Source organism: Patagioenas fasciata, chromosome 3 (assembly GCF_037038585.1).
Source record: "Patagioenas fasciata isolate bPatFas1 chromosome 3, bPatFas1.hap1, whole genome shotgun sequence".
Lineage (NCBI taxonomy): Eukaryota > Metazoa > Chordata > Aves > Columbiformes > Columbidae > Patagioenas > Patagioenas fasciata.
In genome coordinates this window covers 68,041,652-68,067,603 of record NC_092522.1, presented here as the reverse complement: position 1 = coordinate 68,067,603, position 25,952 = coordinate 68,041,652, and the positions used below count along the sequence as shown (strand labels likewise).

At 37.6% G+C, this 25,952-nt stretch overlaps 1 protein-coding gene across 5 annotated transcripts in view; it reads left to right on the top strand.

The window, feature by feature from the left end:
- Positions 1-5,513: 5,513 nt before the first annotated feature.
- AKAP7 (A-kinase anchoring protein 7) overlaps positions 5,514-25,952 on the top strand; it is an 89,188-nt gene continuing 68,749 nt past the window's right edge. For 2 of the 5 annotated variants that reach the window (XM_065835253.2, XM_071806542.1), the window contains exons 1-5: positions 5,514-5,821; positions 8,799-8,948; positions 9,992-10,137; positions 14,371-14,507; positions 18,850-19,010. In XM_065835253.2, coding sequence (XP_065691325.2) covers positions 5,638-5,821; positions 8,799-8,948; positions 9,992-10,137; positions 14,371-14,507; positions 18,850-19,010 — 778 coding nt within the window. In that variant the 5' untranslated portion in view covers positions 5,514-5,637. Of the gene's footprint in view, positions 5,822-5,851; positions 5,981-6,129; positions 6,178-8,798; positions 8,949-9,991; positions 10,138-14,370; positions 14,508-18,849; positions 19,011-25,952 lie in introns of those variants that run through there. The other 3 variants (XM_065835252.2, XM_071806543.1, XM_071806544.1) reach the window with 3 other exon arrangements.

Here is a 25,952-nt window from a genome sequence, read left to right as displayed (position 1 = left end):
TATTTGATACTCCTGGTTAAATATAAACAGGCATTCTAAGAGACTGCTGATGTGAAAGCAGCGGGTGGAATTTTTTGTGCAGTTAGGCCCAGCTACACCAGGGATAAATCAATTTCAAAATTCATGAGAAGCATAAAACAACACCGCTTAATTATTTCTTCCTAGGTAGGCTCTAACTTGGCAGAGTCCCAAAACCTACACTGCGTGAAGCTTTTTGAGCACTTGAGCTTTGCAGCATTTGCCATAGCCATCATCAGGTTCTTCTGACTGCATGAGGGTTAGTATATTTGAGAAAGGCTGTTTTGACACAAGTGTTTCCAGTTAGAGAGTAGATGTTGAATTTAATTGTTTGGGCTCCAAGCGGCTTTGCCAGAGCCTGACATACTGGGATGGAACACAAAGATTTTTTCCTAATTCTAAAGAAGGCAATAACAAAATTCAGGCCTTGATCCATTTCACCCAACCTGAGCCTTCTAAATGACGTGCCTAAGCAGGACACAAGCCAAAAGTTGTCCTGGACATCTCTCTTGTCCATGGTGAGGGAAGAACAAATCTCGAGAACAAATCTTACTTCTTACGTGAATCACAGTTTCCCTCTGAAGAAGCCTCTGTCTTTATTGACTGGTGAAGAGTCCCAGGGCAGGTGTATTCACATCTTAGGCTAAAGGAGAAACTGGCTGAAGTTCTGGTAGCGCTTGTGAACTAATGTCTCAGTTGCTCTTAGGAAGAAAGGCAGGCATACAACAGAAATATGCGCAGAGGTGAGAGTGATTATCTGAATTTCAGGAAGGACTGTACTACATTCTGGCAATAAGATTAGATTTGTTTCTTTCTAATTGGACTTTGTGCTCTGCAAATGTGCATGAAAGATACTGCACCTATTCCACAAGCATCCTAACTTTAGTAATACAAAAAATCCATAGACAAAAGAGGAAAAAAGATACAAGGTCACACACGAAGCCTGCAGAGTGGTGACAAACACATAGCGTGTTTGTGCAATACCTGGAGCTTGGGAAGGCAGGAAGCCAGAGCAGAAAAAGAAGCTTGTGGCTGAAGAAAGAGATAGATAGAAGGACAAGAGGGGAGAGGAGCATAAGCAACACAACAGATAGGCAGCTGAGAATCAAGATTTTTCAGTTTAGACAGTAAATACGTATTTCCCCCACCCACATTTGGAATAATATGAATTTTGGATTCAGAACTGCATTCTTTATTTGTCTAAGACTCCCAGTAAAGTGTCTTTTGCTCAAGGAATGCAGGATCTAGTGTCTCAGCTGTATGACTTCTGCATGTAGTTGGCAATATTCACAGCATTCAAAATCAAACTGGTTTTTAATTGCAGGCAGTGTTGTCTACTGAAACAAAACACTTTTCCTCTACTTCTCCCTTGCACATACTTTTTAAAAAAATCTCTGTTTCTTTTTAAAAATCTCTGTTTCAGTTGGAAAATAGGAACAGCTCCAGGGAGCTGGAGATTCCGGATCAAACCGAACTTGACCTCTGGAGTTAAAAAGTCCAGGGGGTTGCGTAAATTTCCTAAAAAAGAAATATGCTTTTACTTCAGTGTACAGCCTCTCATGTTGCAGGTCTCTGAAGGTTCCCTATCAAACTGAATGGTGTCTTCACTTTGCAGACTGCTGTCCTTAATGGTCTCCAGAACATGCAACCTTTTGCTCAAATACAAATTATATCTATCAAGAATAAGAGAAACAAGATTGCAGTCATCAAAATAGTATTTTTTTCTATTTTATAGGTTTGTCATGTGTTTATAAATATTTAGTAAAAAGAAAGTTATCTATTCACATTACAAAATACGAAGTAGTAGAAGCATTCCATAAAATTATTTGCATTCTAGTTACCTTATATTTTGGAAAGTGAAGTTATGTGTATCACATTGTTTGATGGAATTTCTGCTTCTGAGACAAAGCTAGGGAAATTAATAGCTTATTTTAACCTTATGGTGGAGCAACATAGGGAAGATTGGGTTTGTTTACTATAGAAAATAAAGTACCTCTGCTGCAGAATGAGGATTTACCTAGATGACTTCTGGTGCATTGTTTGAGCTGACAAGTGAAAGCAAAATTAAGTTAGGAAAACATATTCTACCACGCTGCTTCAAGTATTTCAGAGGAAATACTAAAATTAGCCAATGAGATACCATTTGCAGGGCAAATGGGTAAAGGAACTAGCTTTAATAATTCATTTTTTCAGGGAGCAAGGCCTGTAGGAGTTCAAGCTAGAGATTATACCCTGATAAAAACAACCAGTAAAGAATCCAAGTTAGTAAAAAATGTCATGGAGTGTTAGTACAGATGTGCATCCAGCAACTTTGCCAAAACTCATCTGTCCTATATGCAAGATTTTATATTTGTATTTGTTGAACTTCATGTCGCAAGCATCTGTTGTGCTGCTTCTCCAGCCTGTTGAGGTCCCCCTAAATGCCAGCTTGTGTGCAGGAGTGTGGGATGGGTCCCCAACAGTGCTGCTTGCTCAGGCACAGAGGGACAGTCTCTGCCATCATGCTGCCCTGCATCTGCTTTCCCATTGTCTACCACTACCTCTGCTGGCACATCTCTTCTAGCTCTTCCAGCTCTTTTCCAGCTTAGATCTGATGGGACTGCTTCTCCATCCTTCAGTAACCTACTTTAAAGTCCTCCTTATGAGGCTGGGAAGCCTGTTGGCAAGGACATTCATGCCCCACTTTTGTTAGGTGAATCCTCTCTCTACCCAACAGTCACCATTTGTCAAAGAATGCTATCAGCATAGAAGCCTGGAAATGTCTGAAACAATATCCTGACGTTAATAGCCTTTGAGTGTCTATGCTGATCTTTAGCCAGTGTCCCTCATAACAGGTCACTATCCAGAGCGTGCCAAGTGAAGGATTGCTGCTCTGGGTACCCTGTTAATTTTTCAGCTGATTCCCACTGTTCTGTTCCCTCCTTTTGCAATGTAAATGAACAGCCTGTAATTAACAGATCATGAAAATATCCATTTACTTTAATACTTTCTACATTAATCTTCATATTTATATTAGATGTTAATCAAATGTAGTTTCTATTCAGTAATACAACAGACAGCATCTTCATGTACTTCTTCCTTTTAAACCAATTATAGTAGAAACTCTAGCCTATTTGCTTTTTGATATTTGCATTAAATTACTTTATCCCAGGCACTCCTCTCATTTTCCATGATCTCTAGTTCTGCAACTCCTACTTCTCTTTGTTTCTATAGCAAATCTCTTATTACTACCAGATCATGGTCTATTCTTCTTTACTTGTCAGAACACAAGTTCCTGTACCAGCAGTGTCAGTAATGACGCCTTGTTTCGTACCAGTTATGTCCTCCCTTCTCATCACAATAACCCAGGCTTCCCCTATAATCTCCATGCCTTCTCATTACAATACATTCAACTCACTCCCACATCCTACACAATATCCCAATTACCCCTTTCAATACTCAGGCCTCCCTGTAACACTTCCCATTCCTGCCATTTATTTCCTAGCCTCCCACAAGTGAGTCATGTCCCAAATACTCGTAGCTCCCCTGTATCTCTTGCTTGACTAAGATAAGACATATGCATTGATAATATGTACCCTGACCTATCACGTAATGAGCTGACCAGTACTCATGGCCAGCCACAACTTCATAGAAAAACATATGCACAGCATTGTTTCTCCTTTCCCCCATTTGGGAGCTAAATGACTTTCTTTTTTCTCCCAAACCACTAATTTCCAGGGAAGGTGTGGGAATATCCTACCTCTGAATCCTCTTAGTCTAAACTGAATTTGGTTGAAGTCAGACAGTGGATTAAGAGACAGTGAGGTGGGGGGGGAGGTGAACAGGTGCAGGCAGTGAGGGTGTGTAAGCAAATACATTTCTAGAGCTGCCTGTGCTTTCTCTTTCTGCGAGCGTCACTCAGCTGTCATTACGTGATATTTTCTTCCTGAAAGGGACAACTGTACAGCTGAGAAGTTAATCAGAAACTCCCTTTAATAAAGGCAAGGCCACAGAAAATTGATGAAGTGCTGGCTTTCGCTCAAAACTCAGCAGTAGTGCAAAACAGTTTCTGCCAGGCACCAGGTCAGTGACTTCTATGAAACTTGTGTAGTACTGGGCAGGCAGAAAAATCACAGCTTGTTACTTCAGCTTTTTAGTCCTCAACTGAACATTTCCCTCTGACACCACTTTTATGACTTGTAGGGACAATTAATGGCAACTGTTACCAGCTCCACCTAAGGTGCTCTTAATTTCTCATATCCCATCATCCTGGAAATAGTATATTCAGGGACATCACAAACCCAAAGAATGCATCTATTCTATGTATTAGTGCTAAGCTAGTAGGTATTAGTTAGATACAACTTTAGCTCCACTAAAACTGCATTGTGTTTTCAGTTGTTAAGTGGACTATGAAATGACAATTTATCTGATTTCATTGGACTCCCCTGTCAACTGTACAAACAGAAATGCTCTTTCTAGTGTTTGCTTGCTGATGACTTCTGCAAAATACCTAATGAATTGATTTGGTGCAGTTTTGGATCCAAAGCTGTGTTTTAAATTCATATTTTTAAAAAGACAATACCAAAATATCTTCCCTAAGTACTTTAAAACTCTATGGAATCCAATTTTTATGGAAGTATCTTGCTTGCCAATGTTAACAGGCTAGGAAGAGATGACCAATCATGTATTTAGTCTCCTAATGACAGCTGATATTTAGATGAAATGTGTATAGTAATAAAAACTGCCAGCAGCCTCATCCAAAAGCTTCTCTTGGATCTTTTGGACTTCTGTGTCAGGTCCAGCCTTTGGCCTCTGCAGGACTATGCTGACCAAGTGAAAATACTGTGTGAACCAGGTGACAGTTGACTAGGCTTCTCCCTCAGAGTCCAGTGACAGATTTGGCTTCCAAGGAGCACCAAACCTTATTTAAGCAGGAAAAGAGCATCTCCCATGCCTTGCCTCAGAGGAGCAGCCTCTCCCGTACACCCCAGAGGCCGATTCCCAACAAGAGGCTGTGTGGCTGCAGCAGAGGCCTCAGTGCCGCAGTCACAGGGGCTCGGGGCTGCATTACAGGGCGCGAGGGTTGCGTAAAGGAAGTTTAGGGCGAGGCCATTGAGTTTCCCCCAGACTGCGGCTAAATGGAGGAAAATCATTGCTCTGGGTTGCATACAGTTCTGGCAGTTCTCCTAAGCTACAGCTGGTTATTTGGGGGAGACACCCATAGTCACAGCCTTTCCGTGGGACAAGCGCTCGGGCGGGCACGTTTCGGTAAAATGCTGAGTGAAAGCCACGCGTGCAGGTGCGCGTCTCACGTTTCAGGGCACACTAGCTGGGTGCCTTCGCTGTGACTTGCACATTTCGGCCAACACCCCTCAACCCCGGCCGCTAGCGAGAAGACCGTGATGACGGGGAGGTGCAGCACTCCGGGTCTCGGTCCCCCCGCCCGCCTGCCTCCCGCCATGCCCCGCGCGGGCCGCTGGGCGCAGAGCACGCTGGGAGCTGTAGTCCCGCGGGCACACGGCCCCGTTCCCCGTCCGCCCCGCGCTCTCGCCGCCGTGTGCCCGGGGAGCACGGCGGCGGCGCTGGACAGCCCCCTCTCCGCGGTCTCCCGGCGGGCAGCCCTGCTCGCCCTCACCGGGCATGCAGCAGCTGCTCCGGCGGCTTCTCCCCGCGCTTTACTTGGCGCGGCCGGCGGCGGCCCGCACCCTCCCCGCCCGGCGGGTTGTGCCCGCGCTGCCGCGCCTCATGGCGCTGCGGCCGGTGGCGGGAGCGGCCGGGAGTGTCGGGGAGCCCTCCCGCACACCCGGCGCGACCCTGGAGCACGGTGAGGAGGCGGCGAGGCGGCGTTGCGCGGGAGGGATGCGGGCAGGCGCTTCCGAGGCCCCGCAGAGTCCTATGCGTGGACCGGGCGCCCTCCGCTGCTGAGGGGCAGCGCCCCGGTCGTGCTTCGCGGGGGGGGCCACTTCCCGGGGGCCGTTAAACGGTCAGAGCGCGAAGAGCGGCTGCAAAAGCTCTAGTTTGTGAACACTTATTCGGCTGTCAAATGGAAAGAGATTTCACAGCAGGGCTTGGGAAGATCGTAGGGGAAAAGGATCCGACTTAATTGTGGGCTGTTGCTAAAAAGACTTGTGGTTTTATTTACCCTGCCTGCCTCGCTCTGTCCCCAAACTTCTTGTCTATGTAAGCATCCGGCCTGGCAGAATACTAAATCTAAAATATATATACTGTGTTTTGTTTGTTTTGTTTTTAAATAAGATTTTTTATTTTTTTGGCTATGTAAACAGTAGTGTCAGCACCAGTATTGTGCCGAAATGCCTGAAGTGTAAGACCATCTATTTCTACAGCAGCTTTCAGTTGAATTGTCTCCAAAGGCTTCCTTTGTTATTAAACGTGTGAACACAAACATACTAAACATGTCACGGAATCACAGAATGGATATAAACATATAAACATAATAAACAGGGAACACCTAATCTTACTGTGATCTCTGATGTGTAGGTGTCAAATTATAGAAGATTATGTGAAACTAGAAGTATGAGAGAAGAAGGCTTGGAAGAGAATGTAATCAAATATGTTTTCTTGCTCCTTGTATTTGTATTCTCTCATTTATGAGCTAGGTGTATCATGACGTTTTTTTCTTCCAGAACAGATGACTCAAATACTCGTGAATATCAGCAGCCACTTAAATACAAATATGGGAATAATGTAGATACCTGTTCGTATATGAAATTTGGGCTAATTTAATTAAGCATGCAATTAAGAAAAAACATTTTATCCTATAACAGCTTGATGGTCAGGGAGTTCCTGTGGAAGCTGGTTTTGTTACATGTGTCTCAGACTATTAACATTACGTCAAGAATTTTGAAAAATCTTTTTTTCAGGTTGTTTCAGTGACTGGAACACAATTCTTGAGTTTTATTGCTGATTTCTTTAATAAATATTTCACAAAAGGTGAGAGATGGACTTTTTTTTTGCTCAAGGCACAACCTGTAGAATTTAGAAGCAGTGCCTGTTCAGTGTGAGAAGAGACATTGGTAATGAATAGTTGTGCCTTTGCTATGTCCATCTGCTATTGAGAGCAGACAGAATTTTTCAAAGTGGCACAAGTATGTTGCTTTTTGAGTGGACAGAGCAAAGGAAAAGTGTAATCTGCAATATAGATGCCTCAGATTTATGAGAGTCCTTGTTCTGCAGCTGATGCTCCGTTAACAAATCCCTTTTGCTCCCAGCTGATTATGATTCTGCATTTCTGAATATTGTTGATAGCTTCTCTGCCCCAGACTGACCTACTTGTTTGTCCGTTTTGTGGATTTCTGTCTTGGCCTGCACTTTGAGATCTCTTTGAAAGAAGAATTGTTTTCTGTATGCTTGTGGATTACCAGCAACAGTCTATTTTGTGTGAGCTTTGATGTAAATGTTAATAATTTGAATATTGTTTTAACTTTTGTTTGTTGTGCATAGTTAGCGTCTACAGGGAGAACAAACAAGAAAACTAAATACTTCGTTTCTTTTTAGTAGCCTCGGGGATAAAGTTAGGTGTCAGACCACAAACACAGGGTGATTTATGCCTCCCTACTTTAGACTGGAGTGAATTAGCATTTAATAAGGTTGTTCTTTTACTTATCTTCCCTAACATAAAGTGATATATTTAAAAAATGTTCCACAGGGTGATAATAACCCAAATGGACTCTGTAATATTGATTTTATACATGCAGTGTAGCTTTGCATGCCACAGGAACATAATATGCACTTCTGCTGCCAAATTTTCCCCTTGGGCCAGTTTTGGACTATCTGCACTGATCACAAGAGGAGCTTTGAAAGTGCGTTGTCTGTAGTAATGAGCTGTCCTGGGATAAACTGCAATTCTGACATAAGGCTTCTTCCACTACAGTAATCCCATTGTGGAGCTGTCCCAAAAGGAATATTGCTGGATGCCTGGTTATGTGCTTATTTTTTTTGCTGCTAGAGAAGATTTTACTTTTTCATTTTTTAAGGTATAACTTCATATGCCAATATTAGAGTTTACTGATACAGAAACATGAAGCAGACATAAGGCAATGACTCATGCTTAGTTAGTACTCTTGGGGAAAAAGACATTTTTAAAAACTTAGTGGAGATTATTCTATCATTGTGGTATTACTCTGAGATGGAATTTCCATGTATATCTTTATACATGCGAGTTTTATATTGATTCTTTCTTTAACTTAAATTTTAAAAGTCAGCTTTTAGACTGAGAAGTTCAGACCGTTGCTGTCTATAACGTGCTCTACTGTGTGGGAGATGCAGGAATAATCTTCTCATTCCTTAATGACCTAGTCAGCTGAGAGCTCTTTGTATCATGTGAAATGGTAGGATTCCCTTCCTGTTCCTTCATGCCTCATTTTCAGTATGTTTACATTGGAATTCCTTTGCCAATGCTTGTCTGCAGTGAATTTCATATGCCATTACTCTTATCTGAAGTGAACTTTATGTGATGTCTGAAGACTTTATTTTTTGTTATACTCGGTTATAAGTATTCTTTTTTTTTGCACATAATTGCATTTGCTTAGAACCAAACAAGACCATAAGTTATTAAATATAGAAGGCTGAACTCCCTTTTTTGCTATTCCACATAAAACACTGAAGTATTTTTGCTGATATTTTGACAAAGAGGAAGAGCAGCATTCTTAAGAGAGTTATATGTCAATATTTATTTGCTCATAATTAGTGGAATGTATACTTGTGTATTGCTTGTGTATAATGTGTCTTAGCTGTTCATATAAAAAACTGAGTCTCAGTGTATTATTTTAAATATGTTACAGATGGGCTGGAAAATGTACAGCAAAATAAAACCTTTGAAGAGAATAAGAAAAAGACACAGCAGAAAGAAGAGCCATGTCCTGCAGATTCAGTAGACTCTCTGATGACAGAAATGCCATTTGTCGACACAGATATTGAAGATGAATTTGTTAGTAAGTACATTAAATGGAAGTAGCCTGGAAGCATAGGCACATCACACAGTTCTTGGTCCTGCCTGTTTGCATGTACAAGTGAGTTGTGCACATGGAACAGCGTCTCCCCATGAACAGGATCCAGTCCAGAGCTTCTCTTAATCGTACTTGGTCCTGCAAGTACTTGAGCATGTTAAAAATGTACTGTTTTGTGATCCGTTGCAGCAATGAGTCACAGAATAAAGACTACCTGTATGTCAATTCACATTACTGTATATGAGCTTCTTGAGTGATGGCTTTTGTGAGCTGTCTTCCAATATGTGTATTCCCAGCATGGGGCTAGAAGTGCACCTCTAACTGGACAGTGGATGTCTGCAGCCTGGGTCAGCTTACAAGTGTGTATCAGGCCATGTGGTGGGAGAGGGTGTGCTAAAGGCTTGAGGAAATAAGCTGGGAGAAAAATAATTTATGGTGCAAAGGAAGAATTGAGGATACACACTTTCTTTCACTGTTGCAAGGTATTTTTGGGAAAGGAGGAGGTAGAGAGTAGATCTGTCTGATGAAATTTTCTTGGTCCTTGAACTATCAGTTGGCTAGTCCTAGTCTAATACAACCTTTTCCTTTAATAATCATATGTATTATTGTGTTTTATATTTCAAAATGCAGCATGCCTGGAATTATTGAAACTTAATGCTGACCCTTTTCCTCTAAAGTCACATCCATGCTCAAGTGCAGACAATTTGCAGGCCAGTTACACTGTAGTGTGAGTTGGCTAAATGACACACATTAGTTTGGAACCTGTTTATCTTTGTTAGCAGATTATAAGCCTTACTTAGAGGTGTTTGATTTTAGTTCAGGCATGGTTCTCCACTCGTATGACTACATTAATTCAGGGTGGAGTAGGATCCCGATCAGACAGTTCAGAGCATGAACAGATTGGATGACTGGGAAGACATGCTCCAGTCAGTTGACTGAAGTCCAGCTCCTGTTTGCATGATATGAAGTGTATCTTTGTTTTGATTTGTCTATAGGCTGAAAGTTGTGTTTTTTTTTTTTTTCTTCAGTGCATGCAACCTCTGAAATAAATATAAAAAAGAAAAGAAAGAGGACTACTGGAAAGGAAATTGAAGAAGGCAGTGAGACAAAGAAGAAAAAGAAAAGACAGTATCAGCCGAATTATTTCATTTCTCTTCCAATTACCAATCCAGAGGTAACATTACTTTTATACTAATTTAGTATAACCAGAATTACTTCAATATATGCATGTGTTTGTAAGAAGCACAGTGTTTTATTTTGACAAAAAAATCAGGTATTTTTAAAGGAAAATTAGCAGCCTATTAAAAGAGTAGCTTTATTTTGTGTAACATTTTTGTGAGTAAAATTGCTTATCTGGAAAAGACTAAAGGAAAAATTTTTCTCTTTTTATTCAGTTTGTTAGTCTTGTGGATTTCACCCTGTTTTGACTGGAGCTGGCTTAAATTTCCCCTTTCTGCTGTTCTGATATTGCTTGTTTTGTCATTCACTTACACAGGCGTCAAACTCATTTTCACCGGAGTCCACGTCAGCCTCATGGTTGCCTACAAAGGGCCGAATGTAATTTTAGGACTGTATGAATGTAGGAGTAGTTACATACAGTCCTGAAATTAAATTTTGCTCTTTGAAGACAACCACAAGGCTGATGTGGCCCCCACTGAAAATGAGTTTGACACCCCTGATGTACAATAAAGGAGACATTCCTATTTAATTTAATAAGAAAATCCCTAGCAATATTTTTAGCTCTCCTTATAGATAGGAATTTAAATATGGATCCTTTTCCTGTTTTAGCTCGGCAGCTTGTAGTGTAACATTTTCCAGTAAAATTGATCATCTTATTTAAATTTCAAACAATGTATTGTTTTAGTGAGATGTTGTTCAAATGGATTAGAGAAGTGCAGAGAGCTCTTTAAGAAAATGTATTTTCTTGCAGTTAGCATGTGTTGTCTCGTTTAGACAGCGAATGAGGATTATTTCTTACATGCTGTGGGATGTCTTTTATATAGTTTTGAAAGCAGGTGCATTACGTTTAAAAAGTTAAACCAAACAATTTACCACCATTTCCAAATTTAGGTTTATTTTTTAATGCAAGGATCTATCTCAGGTGACATTTAAGTCATCCTGCATCTGTATTATCTGTTCTCTGAGAAAGTCAAGGATTTAGAGAATCCAAAATGAAAATAAACCAAAGTAGGTTTGAAAATTACAGTGCAGTCTTTGATTCTTTTGAACATACTATGTGAAGAAGAGGTTGTGAAGGTTGGTTTTATAAGATCCAGGATAGCCTGACACAAATATTGTGGGAGATCTTTTGTGCCATCTTACTCTGAAATATCTTTTCTTCCTGTCTATTCTGTGATTTAACAAGTGAAAGAATAATGTTTGGGTTTTATAATCAGATAATTGAGACTTTCTCCCCGTGGTTGTTATTGTGTTGAATGGCTGGTTGAATGGAAAAGTCTTAACTATGCATGCTTTTTCTATATGTCATGTATTTAGTTTTTTATTATTTCCAGAGGTAAAGGAACAACTATATTAAATCTCAGAGCATTTGGGAATTCCAGGATTTTGCTGGAAAGTTTTGTTTATACTTGCCTTAGATATGGAGTTGTTCTGAAAGTAGAAAATACATGTTGGAATTTTTATAGGCAACATTAACCAAAATTTAGACTTCAGACACTTGGTTTCTTGATAACCAGAAGGAATCTGGTAATTACTGGTAGTATGTCAGTTAGTAATGAGAGAACTTTCTTTTTTTAAGGATCTGATTTTATTCCAGTGGAGTGTTTTGGGCATTTATGCCGAGAACCATTTTGTAATAAGGAATATTTCTGGAACATTTAATGAACTGTTCCTCTTGGAAATTAAACAGTTTCCTTGTTTTCATTTTAATTATGTTTTGAATCTTCAGAAATAAAATGCGGTGTTCCCTTAATCTTGAATTTATATTAAACTTTGCATTAATACTTTTGCAAAAATAGCTAAATGGATGACTATCATTGTATTCCTTTCTGGTAATTTTTTTAAATGTTTCATCTGATATGTTATCACTTGGTAGGTTAGTCTTTCAGGGCCCTCTAGTCTTTATGATATTATAATTATAATTAATCTGGTAAATCTTTAAAGCTTATAGTTTTTATATTCACTTACTAGTATTATCCTTGCAATAAGCAAAACCAAGTTATTTTATTACTCTTCAGAATAACATGTTCAAAGTAATGGGAGAGGGGACCTCAAAATCAGGATTTGAGGCCTTATTTTGGAACACTTTTAAAAATAATCTGAGGGGGAATTGTTGAGTATGATCTGTCTTCAGATATTTGTTTTAGTTAAGAAATCTCAGGTTAAATGACATGATAGCAGTTGTAATATACAACTTTGTAAGGTAATAGCAGGTTAAATAGCAATTTAAAATTTTTATTTATGCAGTGGGTCATAACTAGTTATACTGAGATGTAGGAAGAGTCCTGGTTCACTTAATTAAAATTCACACTCAACCATTAACTGCACCTGAGTTTATTGAAGAAAGCAGGACAAATCTGAAGTTATATTACGCGTTGTGATGGCACAGCTGTGCTACAGCTCTTGCCTTATGTTTTGATCATAAAGTTTCTGGAAAAACATATTAGATATAAAATCCTGAAATTCACAAAAATGTACCTGAAAACTTTTCTTCTTCTCTCGAAATAGTGTAGATAGTGTAGAATGTTGTAACTTAGCAAGAGAAAGAACATGCTTAGTCTTCCTTTTTTTGTTTGCCAGCTTTCAGGTGCGAATTAAATTTAGAAGCAATAGTTGAAAATGGAATAAAATTGTAATTCATATGATAGGTGATCTCGTTTTTGAGGTTGTTTTTGTTTTGGTTTGGGTTTTTTTTGTTGCTTGTTTTGTGTTTTTTTTTTTTTTTTTTAAACAGGGATAACTGCATTTATTTTAGTTTATGAACTTAAATAATTATGCAGTCAATACATTGCAATTACCAGAGATTGCATTTACCATTTTTCTTGCTTAAATGCGGGTTAAATTTCTCCTACATCTGAGACAATAAAAGTGTTATTTATCCAATATAAGGTCAGTTCTGACATATGAAGGAAGATGGTCTTATTACAACATGTTTTATGATCAAAATGTTGGTGCAATTTTCTTCGTATGTCTTACACTACCTAAGACACTTGTGGTTTTGTAGATGCCACATCGCCTTTTTCTGGCAAATGGCTTTTACCTTTCTTCCTCCTCTTCATCCTTCCTAGAGTTGGTTCCTTTCAGTTGCAACTTGGTTTTATTTACATGGAATTAATAGATATCTGTGGCACATCAGATAAAAGTCTTGCATGGCAAAATTAATCTAAAGAAATTCAGTCAGAAAACTACTGACCATTCCCATTAGACTGTGTTTCTTTTTCAGGAAATTTATGTGTTCCTTATGATTAACAGAGCTATCAAAATATATCAAGGATTCTTTTTTAACCTAAGATCTGGTTGTGCTTATATTATGAAAGTCAATATGTGTAATATATTTGTGAAACATTCGCCCCTGGGTTTTGAATTAAAAAAAACCCAACAGTTTTCTACAAACTTTTATACATGCTTCTTTTAGACTCACACACCAAATCTGATTCATCTGTAATGCCTTTGCTTGACATGCTTTAAGAAATAATACGTTTTGTAAGATGGTCAAGGTTATTTGATTTATTTTGCACCTACATATTCAAGAACTGTCGCAGTTTTTTTCTTAAATCACTACAATAGAACTATCATTATGGCAAGCACAGTAAATATTTTGTATACAAAGCATAAATAACCATACAAATAACTTTCAATGAAGAAAGTGTAATTCAAGAAATTTTAAGGACCCATGAAGTTAGAACTGTATACATGTTGTATGGACATTTGTTAAAATATATTTGAAGAGAGTATATAATTTATACCTATCTATTGGACAGTATAGTCAGAACTGTAAAGTGGATATCTCTACAAATTATTTACTGAATATTCCTGTTTTGTACATGCCCAGTCCTGCAAAAATCTCTTTCTTTTTCCAGACACTTGTCTGTACATAGCAGCATACAAGTGAGCAGAGTCCTTGAAGAAACCTTTTATTTGAATTACTGGTAGTGTAAAACTGGATGATCTTAATCTGTTCCAGAAATTTATCATACTTATGGAAGCAAACTCCTATCAAGATATGATGGGGAGTGTCCAGTGATTTATTAATTACTCCATTCATACCCCCTTTGGGTTTACTCGGGTCAGTTAGCACAGCTTTGTCAGAGGATCAAACTTTCTTCTGCTAGAATGGTTTTTACATAAACGTTTGATTTCAGTTTGTGTGCTTTCTTGTTCACTTGCATGATGGGACTCAGTAATTGTAATAGCTAACTGTTGTTACTGTGTCTGTCTTTCTTCCCAGATTACTGGCAGTATTCAGGCTCTCCAAGATGCAATAATACAAAAGGATCAAAGGCTTTCCAAAGCAATGGTTCGCTCTGGCTCGTTGCATGTCACCATGTTAGTGATGCATTTATCGAATGAAGAAGACGTTAGTATGTAGGTATTTGATATTAAATTGAGTAAACACAAATATTTTCACTGGAGGAGTTCATAAAGAGACTAGGAGGATTGACTGATGCTTATTTTTTTGTGATACACAGCCCTGAATTGCCAGGGTTACTGAACATGTAATTCATATTGTTGTTAAAATGCTCACCTTAATAATAGCTATTTTCATAACTTATGGTATGTCATGAGCTCTGAACAAAAGATACTTTTTTGCATTACATTTTTCTTACTGTGTGCTGAACTTGCATAAACAAATCTCATGTTTGCTAATGTAATTATTTTAAAACACTGTTTTGATATAGGGGACACTGAACAGATTAACAGGGGAACTTTCAAGATTTCATAGGTTAGCAAATGTTATAAGCCAAATCAGTAACTGTCACTGAAAGACTTTAATGAAATAAACCAAAGGTCCAAGCTAATGTCTCACGCAGTTACAGGATTTTTTCATGTCCCTAAATGAATTTATTATACTCAAAATTCAAGTACACTAAAAGAGAGGTGGCTATTAGGCCTCACAAAAGTATATCTTTTATGTTGCTTCAGTGATATATACTTCGTTGATATATACTTCTAATAAGGAGAAGTATTTTTGCTAAAAACATTTAACACCCCTAAAAATAATGAGATACCAGTATATCAAAATCAATTTCCTTGCTTTGTTGTCACACTTCTTTTCCTGAATGCTATATCCTTGAGGCCTCTACACTCTTGCCTCTCCGGTGAGGGTGCAAATTTGCTTGCATCCTTGTCTCCAATGATCTGATCTAAAGGGAGAGAAACATAGCCAGGAACAGAGAACAGAAGGCAAAGCAAAGGATAGTAGATCTGCTGGACTCCCTCTCTTCTCCATGTGCATTTTGTCTCCTGGAGTAGAGGCACACTAGCTTCCTCCTGCCCTAGTTGATGAGCAAACTGTGGCAACACATGTCACTTGGTGAAAACAACCACCAACTGTTCACTCAAGATTTTTTTTAAAAGGCTTTGAAGTTTAAACTTTTTTAAAAAGGAAGTGAATATTTTGAGACTCCTAGACTGTGTATCAAATATGCTCAAATTCATTATCTTCTGCTGCTCCTTGAGCTCTTTCACAGCAATCTGACTGCCACTCAAGCACTGATGGAGTTCTTCTCTGCCTCTCCCAGCAGAACTCCCCAGTCCAGGCACCCAGGAGCTGGCCTCTAGTCAGCAGCAGCTTCCCCAGTGATTCACCCCTTCTCTGGCCAGATGCCTCCTACAGGTATCTAGCTCAGCTATCCTCAGGTATTCTAGATTGCATTTTCTGTTTTATGGGATTTTTTTTTTCATAACTGATGTTTTTGGTTTAATCTTTTGGGAGCACCTGGAGATTGAAAAGTTGAAATTTCTTTTTCTTGACTTCACCAAGTTTCAATACCAGGTTAATGGAAAGAAACCAAGATCCAGGCTGGCAAAAGTACCTGTGTGTAATATAGGGTGAGAACAATCCCTCAAACGAAGTTCAGCTAGTCAGCTGGGTGTCTCAGTGTTCACAGATCCTTAGGTTTGGATCCATTAAGTTACTTAGATCTCTACAGTTTTTCTACTGTGTTTGCACAATAGTGCCTCTGTCTATACAGAAATGAAATGTGTTGAATGCTATTTGAAGTCAAAATGCGTGATAAGAATGTGCTAAACATAACATTCAATTCAGCACAAAGCCCTTTGTATGGTGTTTTAGTACATACAGCTTTCACCCTGGAAATGGAAGATCTGTATTTGAGACTTCTCTAAGGGAATCCAGAGCTGTAGTTCCCATGCAAGTTTCCTAACCGATTGACTGTGGTCTAGCCTTCACGAATGCACTTTACACATCTTTTTCTAGGACTGTGTGAAATCAAGAATATTAGATTCTAAAAAGCATAAAGAAATTGAGCAAGAAAGAGTCATGACAGTGCTCCCTTCAGGCAGAGGAGCTCTAGTCCATGCTAACTATGCATAGTCATGGGATCAGATACTAGAAATCAGGATGCCTGCCTTTGAAGTAAACGCCTTCATTACCAGACTACAATGTCAAGGTCTTCTTGCTTATTATCTGTCAAAGACTGTGAATCTTACCTTTTCATTACGAATACGAGAGCTAGAAGGATTCAGTTTGGCTTTTTTTTTTTTTGCAAGGTTGCTTTTTCTAACAAGTAATCAAAATTTAAAAATCAGAAATTTCTAAAAAGAAAATACATCAATTTTAAGTGCTATAATATTTACATTACAACAGTATAGAAAAAAGCAGGCACTGCTTCTATAATCCTAGTTTGTATTCACTTAGAACATGCTGCTTAATTTAATTTTTTTTTTCCTTTCTCCACTTTGGAGCAAAATCCTTGTAAAGTTTTTGTTACCCCTGTGGGTTAGTTCCACTGAGTGTGACTACTATCTGGCATTGTAAATACTCTTTGGTATGGAATCATAAGAAAATACTACTGTTGTGGGTTTTGCTATTGACTTCAGTGGAAATGTTTGTCCTTGTGCCTTATTCTTACAAAGCAATTGTTAGACATTATAAAGTGATTGATAGAAAACAAAAATACAGAATATGCTAGAGTGAGATGACAACTGTTTTTCTAAATATTTTAGTGTTTTCAAGATCATATATAAAAAAAAAAAAAAAAGTAGAAAAAAATCTTCAGTGACACAGTGCTAAACTGAAAACACACTGCTGTGTGAATTGACCTTTCATAGACTTCTTCAGGTAGAGTTGAGCTGGTCAGCAAGTTCTGCAGCACACCCTACAGTATGGAAATGGGAGTCTGTTCAGCTGGAGAACAGAGCTTTCCGTGACTCGCTGTGTACCAGTTCTCAGATGCAAAAAATTCAGAGATAGATTTTAGGTATGTGCATGATTCACTATTTGAAAGCCCACTGCAATCTTTCACACAGTGTATTTGAAATATCTGTGCTTGATTTGGAACCATTTTCCGGTTCATGTCAGTAAATAAACGAACATATGATTACTTCTGAAGTAATCTGACAGGTATAATCAGTACTAGATGGTGGTTTTGAAAGGTTTTGAAGTATATCACATAGGGAAGACACAGGAATAGACTTGCCCAATGGTGATAAAATGGTAGGTAAGTGGCAGAGACTATGCTCAAATAAAAATTTTTTTGCCAAGGAACAAGTAATGGCATTTTTTTTAAAGTGGTTATATAGGAGCTAAAGTACTTCTAGGCTAAAGCTCTATTAAAAAAACACAGGAGGACTACATCCATCAAGGATATTTTGTCGTATAATCAACAGTAACGTCTCTTAAGCTGGCCTAGGTTTCAATTAAATGCAGAGTTCTCGTCAAGAGTCCATCTTGTTAAACACAATGGACGCCTGGGTAGAGTTGTTTGTAAATGTACAGGCTTAAATAATATAATTTAGCCCACTTTAGAAATGATGTTGGCTTTTATCCAGCTAGGACACAAAAGCCAAAATAAACTCTTGAGAGTTTTTAAACAGTTACTGCCATCTAGTGTTTATAAAGTCAAAATCAGTTCAGTGAAAAGTTTAAATTCCGTTTTCGTTGAATAGAATTAAAAACTGTGAGCATGTGAGAGATCTTCTAGAAGACACTAAGAAGGTTTATATACTTCTTGTTTAGCGTGTGAATCACTTCAAGTGCATGTCAAAACACATATTTAATGTAATTGTACATACACTTAATGTGGCTCATTAAAATGATTATTAAAAAGTTACCAGGCTTGTTCCTGTTTCTTAAGTTACATGTAGATTATGTGTGCATGCTACATATCTCTTAAAGAAAGTAAACATCAATTTAGGTAGTACTTCTAACAGTTCTCAATGAGCTTAATAGTGATTTCCATATAATTTCATCATTATATATATAATGACACTAACCTCTGTTTATAATATCAAGTAACACACTGTAGTAACTTTGAATGAAGCAGAATCCTAGAGTTTTCAGTTGAGTGATCAGGAGATGAAAAAAGCTAAATTAATTTAAGAATGGAAAGCCAGATTCTTCTGAGGAAGGATATTACTTAAATGGGATGCGCAGAGTAATAGAGACATTATCATCTTAATACCTGGTCACCTTGAGGACTGAGGTAAACTCTTTTGAGGAATTACACCTGCTGCTAGTTTGCCTTATTATGTTTTACAGAAGGATATATGAACCAGTGTACATTTATAAAATGGTAGTAATAACACTGACTGCATTCATAGGAAGTTGTGTAAAACTGCCTGAGTAGATAATAAATTGATACTAATAACACTTTGTGAGATTTTTTGATACCGATTACGTTACTATTAATCATTATATGAATATACTTGACTTTCACATAGATATGTTCTTTCCTCTTGGCAGAGCGGTTGGTGCTCTTTCAGACAGCAAGGGTTTTGTAGAAGATCTCCTGAAAGGAAAAACCGTGGATTTGTCTTTTCAAGGAATTGATCACTTCAGAAATGAAGTTGGATTTGTGAAGTTGGCAAAAAATGATCATACAGCTATACTTACGGAAATAGCAGGTACAACTTGTCAATCTAGTTTAAGTGCTTTCAAGACTTTTGAGTACCTAGATGAGAATGGAGCACAAAGTAAAGTTAGTGGTAATTTAGTCAATGTCACTTTACCTTTACAACTGTAAAGACTACATAACAAATTTCCCAGCATAGTTCAAAACTATAGTTCAAAACTATTATTCAGTTACAGGCGGTACTATTCTCTGATATCTTTTTTTATTTAGTATATGTAACTGCAGGTTTGTAGATGGATCTAAAGACCCCAATCTACCTTGTTTTGGTCCAAGTGCTGTCTGCTGTTTCTCAGCTGATACTTGCACCCCTTTCAATTTGCATATTCATACTGACTTAAAGAACTGTATCTTTGATGTATCTTACCTAACTTTCAAAGTTACATAGTTCTCTCCTTTGTGTTCATGCTGAGTAGAGCACTGAGAGACAGTGACGCTCTTTCCTATTCCACAGTCTGGGGAGTATTTAAGTTTCATGTTTCCTCTATGTTATATATACCACTCTTAGATCTCAGTGAATTAACTGTACCTTACCACTCCCACATGTATAAGTGCATATATATACACACACATATATATGTCTAGGTATAGATGTGTATTTCATATGTACACTTCCACATATGTATAGAGTAAAACCTGGAGTTTCTCTGCACCCCGGGAGGATAAGGAGAATTCAACAGAATGACATAACTCATCTGCCAGAATAACGGAGTTGGATTCTGTGCTGCTTTAATCGGAAATACTTTTTGGAGCAGTTGTGGAGCCAGTCTGTGGCTTGTTCGATGTTAATTGCCTTCTTTTAGCAATTAGGAAGTTACTGAAAGATGTGACAGCTACATACTACTATGCATGTGCATCCACATGTTCACTTCAAAAGCAAAACTCTCAGTTCTGTCTTAACAGTGGAGCTAAGGCCACTGCCTTTGCCAGTCAGATAAAATGCATCCAAAGACATAGTTCAAGTCAGTAGGAATATATAAAATAAAAGGCGTATAAACATCTACTGAAAAACAGGAGGTAGAGTGGAGTTTTTTAATCTATGAGTCTATAATTAAACTATGTTGTTTACAGATATTAAGTAAAAATTCTCAGAGAACAGTACTGTCTGTAATTCCTTTGTGTCCTTTAAAACTATCCCGGCAATTCCAACTATTCCTTGGAAAGTCTCTTTTTAAAAGAGTTTTTCAGTATTGATGAATTATCTTTTGTGCTCGTGAGGAATGTGAGGTCACACCATTTTTTTTATAGTGCAATAACCAATATAGGACATTTTGCAAAGTAGCAAAGAGTGCTGCTGTCACGCTACCTTTTTGCAGTCCAGTACAGAGAAAAAGATGGAAAAAAAGTATTTATTAATACAGTGGTTTCTCTAGTAATTAATTAGATTGATTTCTGAAGCGCATTTAGAAAATGTTTAGTATTTTTTAACTTACATTTTAAAGAAAACTTAAATGGAAGAGTGTGAGCTTTCCAGCTTACCAAATTGCTAATGCTGTTATTGGGCAATGCTTTACTATTTTAAGCAGCACTCAATAGAGCAGTATTTGTAATATTCAGTATGATAGAAATTGAACAGTTTTTACATTTCCAGAGGCGTTTGAGTTGTTAAATAATCAAATAATTATTTCAAAGATTGAATCTACCAAGTATTCTTCAGCCCTTTGGATGATATACTTCCTCATCCTTGTCTTTGAGTTTGTCTTTAGACTTCTTTTAAACATGACAGAATATTGTGTATGTATGCTGTTTTATAAACAGTGAGATAATTCATGAACTGTATTCCCTTTCAGTACCTCTTGTGAAAGGAGATTAATGGTTTCTGTTAGTGACAATAACTTTTGATTTTGAGAAGTTTATAGTTAAGAACTCCAAAATAATCGAAATTGCTAGACATGGAGAGCCAAGTATCTTTAACTACAGGAAAGAAAAGTTTCTTATCAGTGATTTTCTGTGCATCTTAGACTAGTGAACTAGATTTTGATCAGAATTAGACAAGTAAAGCTGTGATGACCTTTGTTTTTCAGTTTAACCATCCTTCCTAGTGGACAAACTGATAGTACAGTCACATTTAGCAAACAAGCAAACCTACGTTTTCCTTGGAAAGCATAACTACTGATACTCACTGTGGAAGGTTCTTTGCTTATATTAGAACCACAGCTGTATATTTTTATTTTCACTTAACTACTGCTGTTTAGTAAAAATGTTTCTTATTTCAGGGCTTACTTTTGCCAACCCAAGACATCATTTCTTCACCTTAGGCCTGTTGTTCAGTCTCTACACTTATACAGTGATTTTTTTTTTCATCTGGATTTAGTTCTGAAACAGGGTAGGGAACTGAACATTACCAGAAGAAAATGGTAAAATGACTGAAAATGTTCAATGGGTATGACTTCAGAATATGCTATCATAACATTGCTTAGTGACTGTCAAAACCATAGCTTCTGATTTGCTGCTGATTTCAGAGTATCTTTTTGTGCCTTCTTGGAAGTGCCTATCATTCATTAAAACATATTTGTTTTTTCTATTGATGCTTGTGCTAGAGAAAAATATTTTAGGTCTGTAATTATGCAAAACTGAATATTACACAAGTGTGTTTCAAATGTTAGCTTAGTTACATATTAGATTAGTGGAAAAAACGTGTCAGTAGGAAGAAAATCAATATAGCAAACAGTTTCTACGTATGTCTTCACTAGATTAAATTGCAAAGAAATTAATATAAGTAACCTGATAAAAATAGATAATTTGTTATTACACAGATATCCTTCAGGGCAGTGCAATTTGGAATATCAAATAATATAAAACAAAAGAATGCATGCGAACTCATCAGAACGGATGAAGTAAACAAGAGAGTCATTAGGATTTTCTGTTCTCCCTCAAGCTTATCACATGTATAATTCCTTTAATGTAAGAGTATACTTACAGAGTTAATTGCAACACAGTTTAGTTTGTGTGCAATTTTTATAAAACATTAGCAGACAGTCCTCTAAGGGCCAAACCTCCTACTGAAGGTGTTGCATTTTGGGGAAAAGACCATGTAGTACTTTCTGGGTTGTATTTCACACAATAAATATACTTTCTAATGTAAAGAATCATATTAGCAGAAATGTGACATTTATTTTCTGTAAAACATCTTGTATATTAATTCAAAATAGGCTGTAAGTCAAAATTGTGCCTAGTACTCCTGCTCTGTGAATAGTATCCTGAATACACAATTTTAGAGATAACTGAAAGAGAAAATATTGGAAACTCTTCTCTGCTGAGCTGCTGTTGTCAGGGTCTGTGTGAAGATTCCTATCAGCTCTTCATATATACTGCAGTGAGGTTATATATGTTTGACAGAAATTAATTGTCACTAGTTTATTCTGGCTCCTAGTACAGTTTGCCTACGATATAACTTGTATGCAATTTTAAAACTGAAGCTGGCAGAAAGAAGAAAAATATCTATAGTATTGCCTCCAGGATGTTAATCGTTCTGTTGTTGTGCATGGAACAGTAAAGAGAGCTCACTTCTGTAGCTGTTTGATTTTTTGCAAGACCAAAGTTTGCCTTATTACAGGATTACTGGGTTGCTAGTTCAAGATTATGCTTGGTTCTGCTATGCTCTAAGGTGAATTTTGACTTAATGTGTTATTTTGTGTTCTACGTGAACGTTGAAGGAGAAATACACAAGCAATAGAAAATATATAAAGTTAAACCAGCTTCTTTTAAGAGCCCATTTAGTTTCATAAATTACATCAAAATTTGTTTGATACCAGTCATGTCTGAACATGGTACAGCATTATAGTAATAGTGGTACAGCACAGTAAGTGCGTGTCTACTAGTACCAGTGTAAATATAAATTTGCCAGAGATGAGTTCAGGAAAAACAGAGCTAAGATGGGTCTTCTGTTTGTTGTGATTCCTTGTTATTTCCCAACAATCCATTAAGAGACATTAGTAGCCTATAATTATCTACCAGGAATAGTGCTAAACTGTTATGACAGAATTTTGAGGAGTAATTTAATCACTCATTGTCCATTTGTTTTTAGAAATCCTGAGCTAAAAGTGATTTATACACTTAGAGTGATTTTTAAAAACTTATTTCTTGTGCTTTGCTACATTACAGAATTTTTGAAGTACTAAGTGAATTTGGAAAAGGTAATAAATTGTTTGGGTTTAATTTTCATTTTGATAATCATATTGTAAATGCTGTTTGAAGTTGATAAGAGTGAATAGGTGAATCCTGTTTTTTCCCACAGGATTTGCAGTATTTGGTTTTATGGATGAACGGTGCACATTATGGTCTGACCATGGGGGGGCAGCTTGTATTTCATGAATGAAAAAGCTACTCTTCTGTTTATGCAGATAATTATTTCATGTGCTTCTGGTCCCTTGTTTTCCTGAAGTGTTGATTTGTTGGGTTAAATATTTCAATACAGGTAGGAGTGCACTAGACAGACATGTAGTACACAGAAGTGGTTCTTTCCTTTAGTTTTATATAAATGACATTTAGTCCAATCTCACTAAACTGATTTTCCTAACAGTCTGTACTACAGAGAGAAATGGAAAGTGAGTCATACTGCCCGTCATCTTCTCTAGGTACATTACAGCTTTACTCGAGCATCAGCTGGCATTGCCACCATACCAAAGCAGTCTGGCCCCTGTTGTTGTGCTGGGTATTTGTGCAGCCACATAGTGACTTCTACTGTTGTGAAATTAAGTTTTTACCTTTGCCAGCTAATTTTTAACCTGCTCAGTTTGCCAGTGCTGTTTACTGTATAGCTACGGGACTGTCTGCACAGAAAATAGGAGCAGGGGCAGGCACAGGGCTAGAGAGGAACAGCCTGTTTTGGCAGGGATGGTGGTTTATGAGCTTCTTTAAAGATTATGAAACCACACATTTAACGTCTGGTTTAGGATGAGTTACATTGCCCTGACTTCAGAGAACCTAGGGAAATAGTTTAATTCAGTTAATTTAGTTCCCTTTAGTTCCAGATGGCTGAAGCTAAGATAAATGAATTTTGCCTCCTGTCAGTTATTCTCAAGTCAATTCACATGATGGAAAAATTGAGAACTCAAAACTCTTGTAACATTAAAACAACTGATTTGTACGAAGTGAACAAAAAGCCACTAGTCCAAATCCGTAACAGTTGCATTGAAAATGTTCTGCTGTGACATGTTAGATTTTCTTCTAGTCCATGTGCCATTAGTTATAGTTCCTACTAATGCTGCAAAGTTGAAAGTGGCAATGTTCTGCTGTCTAAAGAATATAATTATCTATGTCAGCAAATATATATATGCTGTATTGTTTGATGAATATAACCAGCAGAAAAAAACTCCCAACAATTCTTTTATTGGTTTCATTACAAGAGCCCAGACACCAACCTGCTGATAGCACTTAATGACATGAACTAATTCCGATAGACCTGAGCACTGTTCGTGCCTTTTGATATTACAAAGTTTTCTGCATGCAACCTTTTCTAATTCAGCTCTGTGCTAACAGTTTTCTTTGGTTTAGGCCCCTTGACTAGACAAGTTCTAACAACAGGGGCAGACATTTTAGTGAAAATGAACAGTCACTATTATAGCCTAGTATAACACCAGTTAGTTTTGAGTTTGTGCTTTCAACATGTAATACTTATGAAGTACAGTTTGCTCTAGAGCTCAACATTTTGTTAGTTGCATGTGAATATCAAATGCTGTGCTATTGTGAAATCTCATAGCTCACTTTTTTGTGTATCACATGCCAAGTAAAAGCGACTAAAGCAGATACACAAGAGCAGTAGGCTGGGACAGGGGCCTGGCTTTGGAGTGCTGTATTGCCATGCCCCTCCTGCCCTTTGATTCTGCTACTCTTCACGCAGGGTCTGAAATTTTTCATGAACTGTGTGGAAAGAGTCAGAAATAATCTTTTCAATTTACTAATAAAAATATTATTTGACTGTATAATGGCATTTTAAGCAAGGTACAGAGAGGGCAGATACAAGGGGAAGAGTAACGGTTTAATAGGAAGGAAGTTGAAGTAGCAGGAGTAAGTGGAAGATCTGTAGTTTTATGTGAAATTTATAAAACAAATTAACCATGTGCATGCCTGGCTCTGAATCTGCCATTTAATTTCTCTTTAATTGTTTATTATGAGAAGTTTTTGTTAACATCGCTCTGTACAGAACATATCTGATGATGTGGTTGATGACAGCTGAGCACTGCTATATTATTTAATGAAACTGGACATGCTGATCACTATGTTCATTGCCCTTGATCCTCTAAAACACCCATTAATGACCTCCACATTTGTTCTTAGCCCTAAAAATGCGAAGTTTGCTTCTTTGAAAGCAAAGACAGCAAATGCTTTTAGGTTTTCATTTACATTCTTCTTCATATTGTGCTTCCAAACACTGAATAACAATAACTGATAAATACCTCATTAAAATGAAGCATTAAGGTATGCTTTTTTGTGGTTCAAAAGAAGGTATTCTCACCCACTTCTTTCTGAGATTGTAACAAACTTTTAGGAAATATTTGCATAGATTAAAACCAGTAAAAGAAGCAAGTTTCATCAAGAAGTCCTACCTAAGTTTTAGTCTAGTGCTTTGAGCCTTCACATTATCATTGTTTGTCTTGTAAGGCTTACGTTACACATTAGCATCTGTGCACAAAGTGGGGATTGGTTTGTCCAGCTGCTTCTTGGACCCTGCTTCATGAATGAGCCCATCTTTCTTCTATACACGTGTATTGTGATGGAGAGAAACAGAACAACCCACACATACTGCTGATACATGTTTGAAATAACCATATAGCTCACTGGTATATGATGGTGGCGTGATACAGTGACAATTCCCTGTAGAAAAGCCTAAGTAATATATAACCAGGTAGCAGTGGAAGAGCCATTGGGAAAATGGCTTGGCTCTGGTTTACCTTTTATCACAATGTTAAGCTGACTATTAGCAGGGAAATGCCAG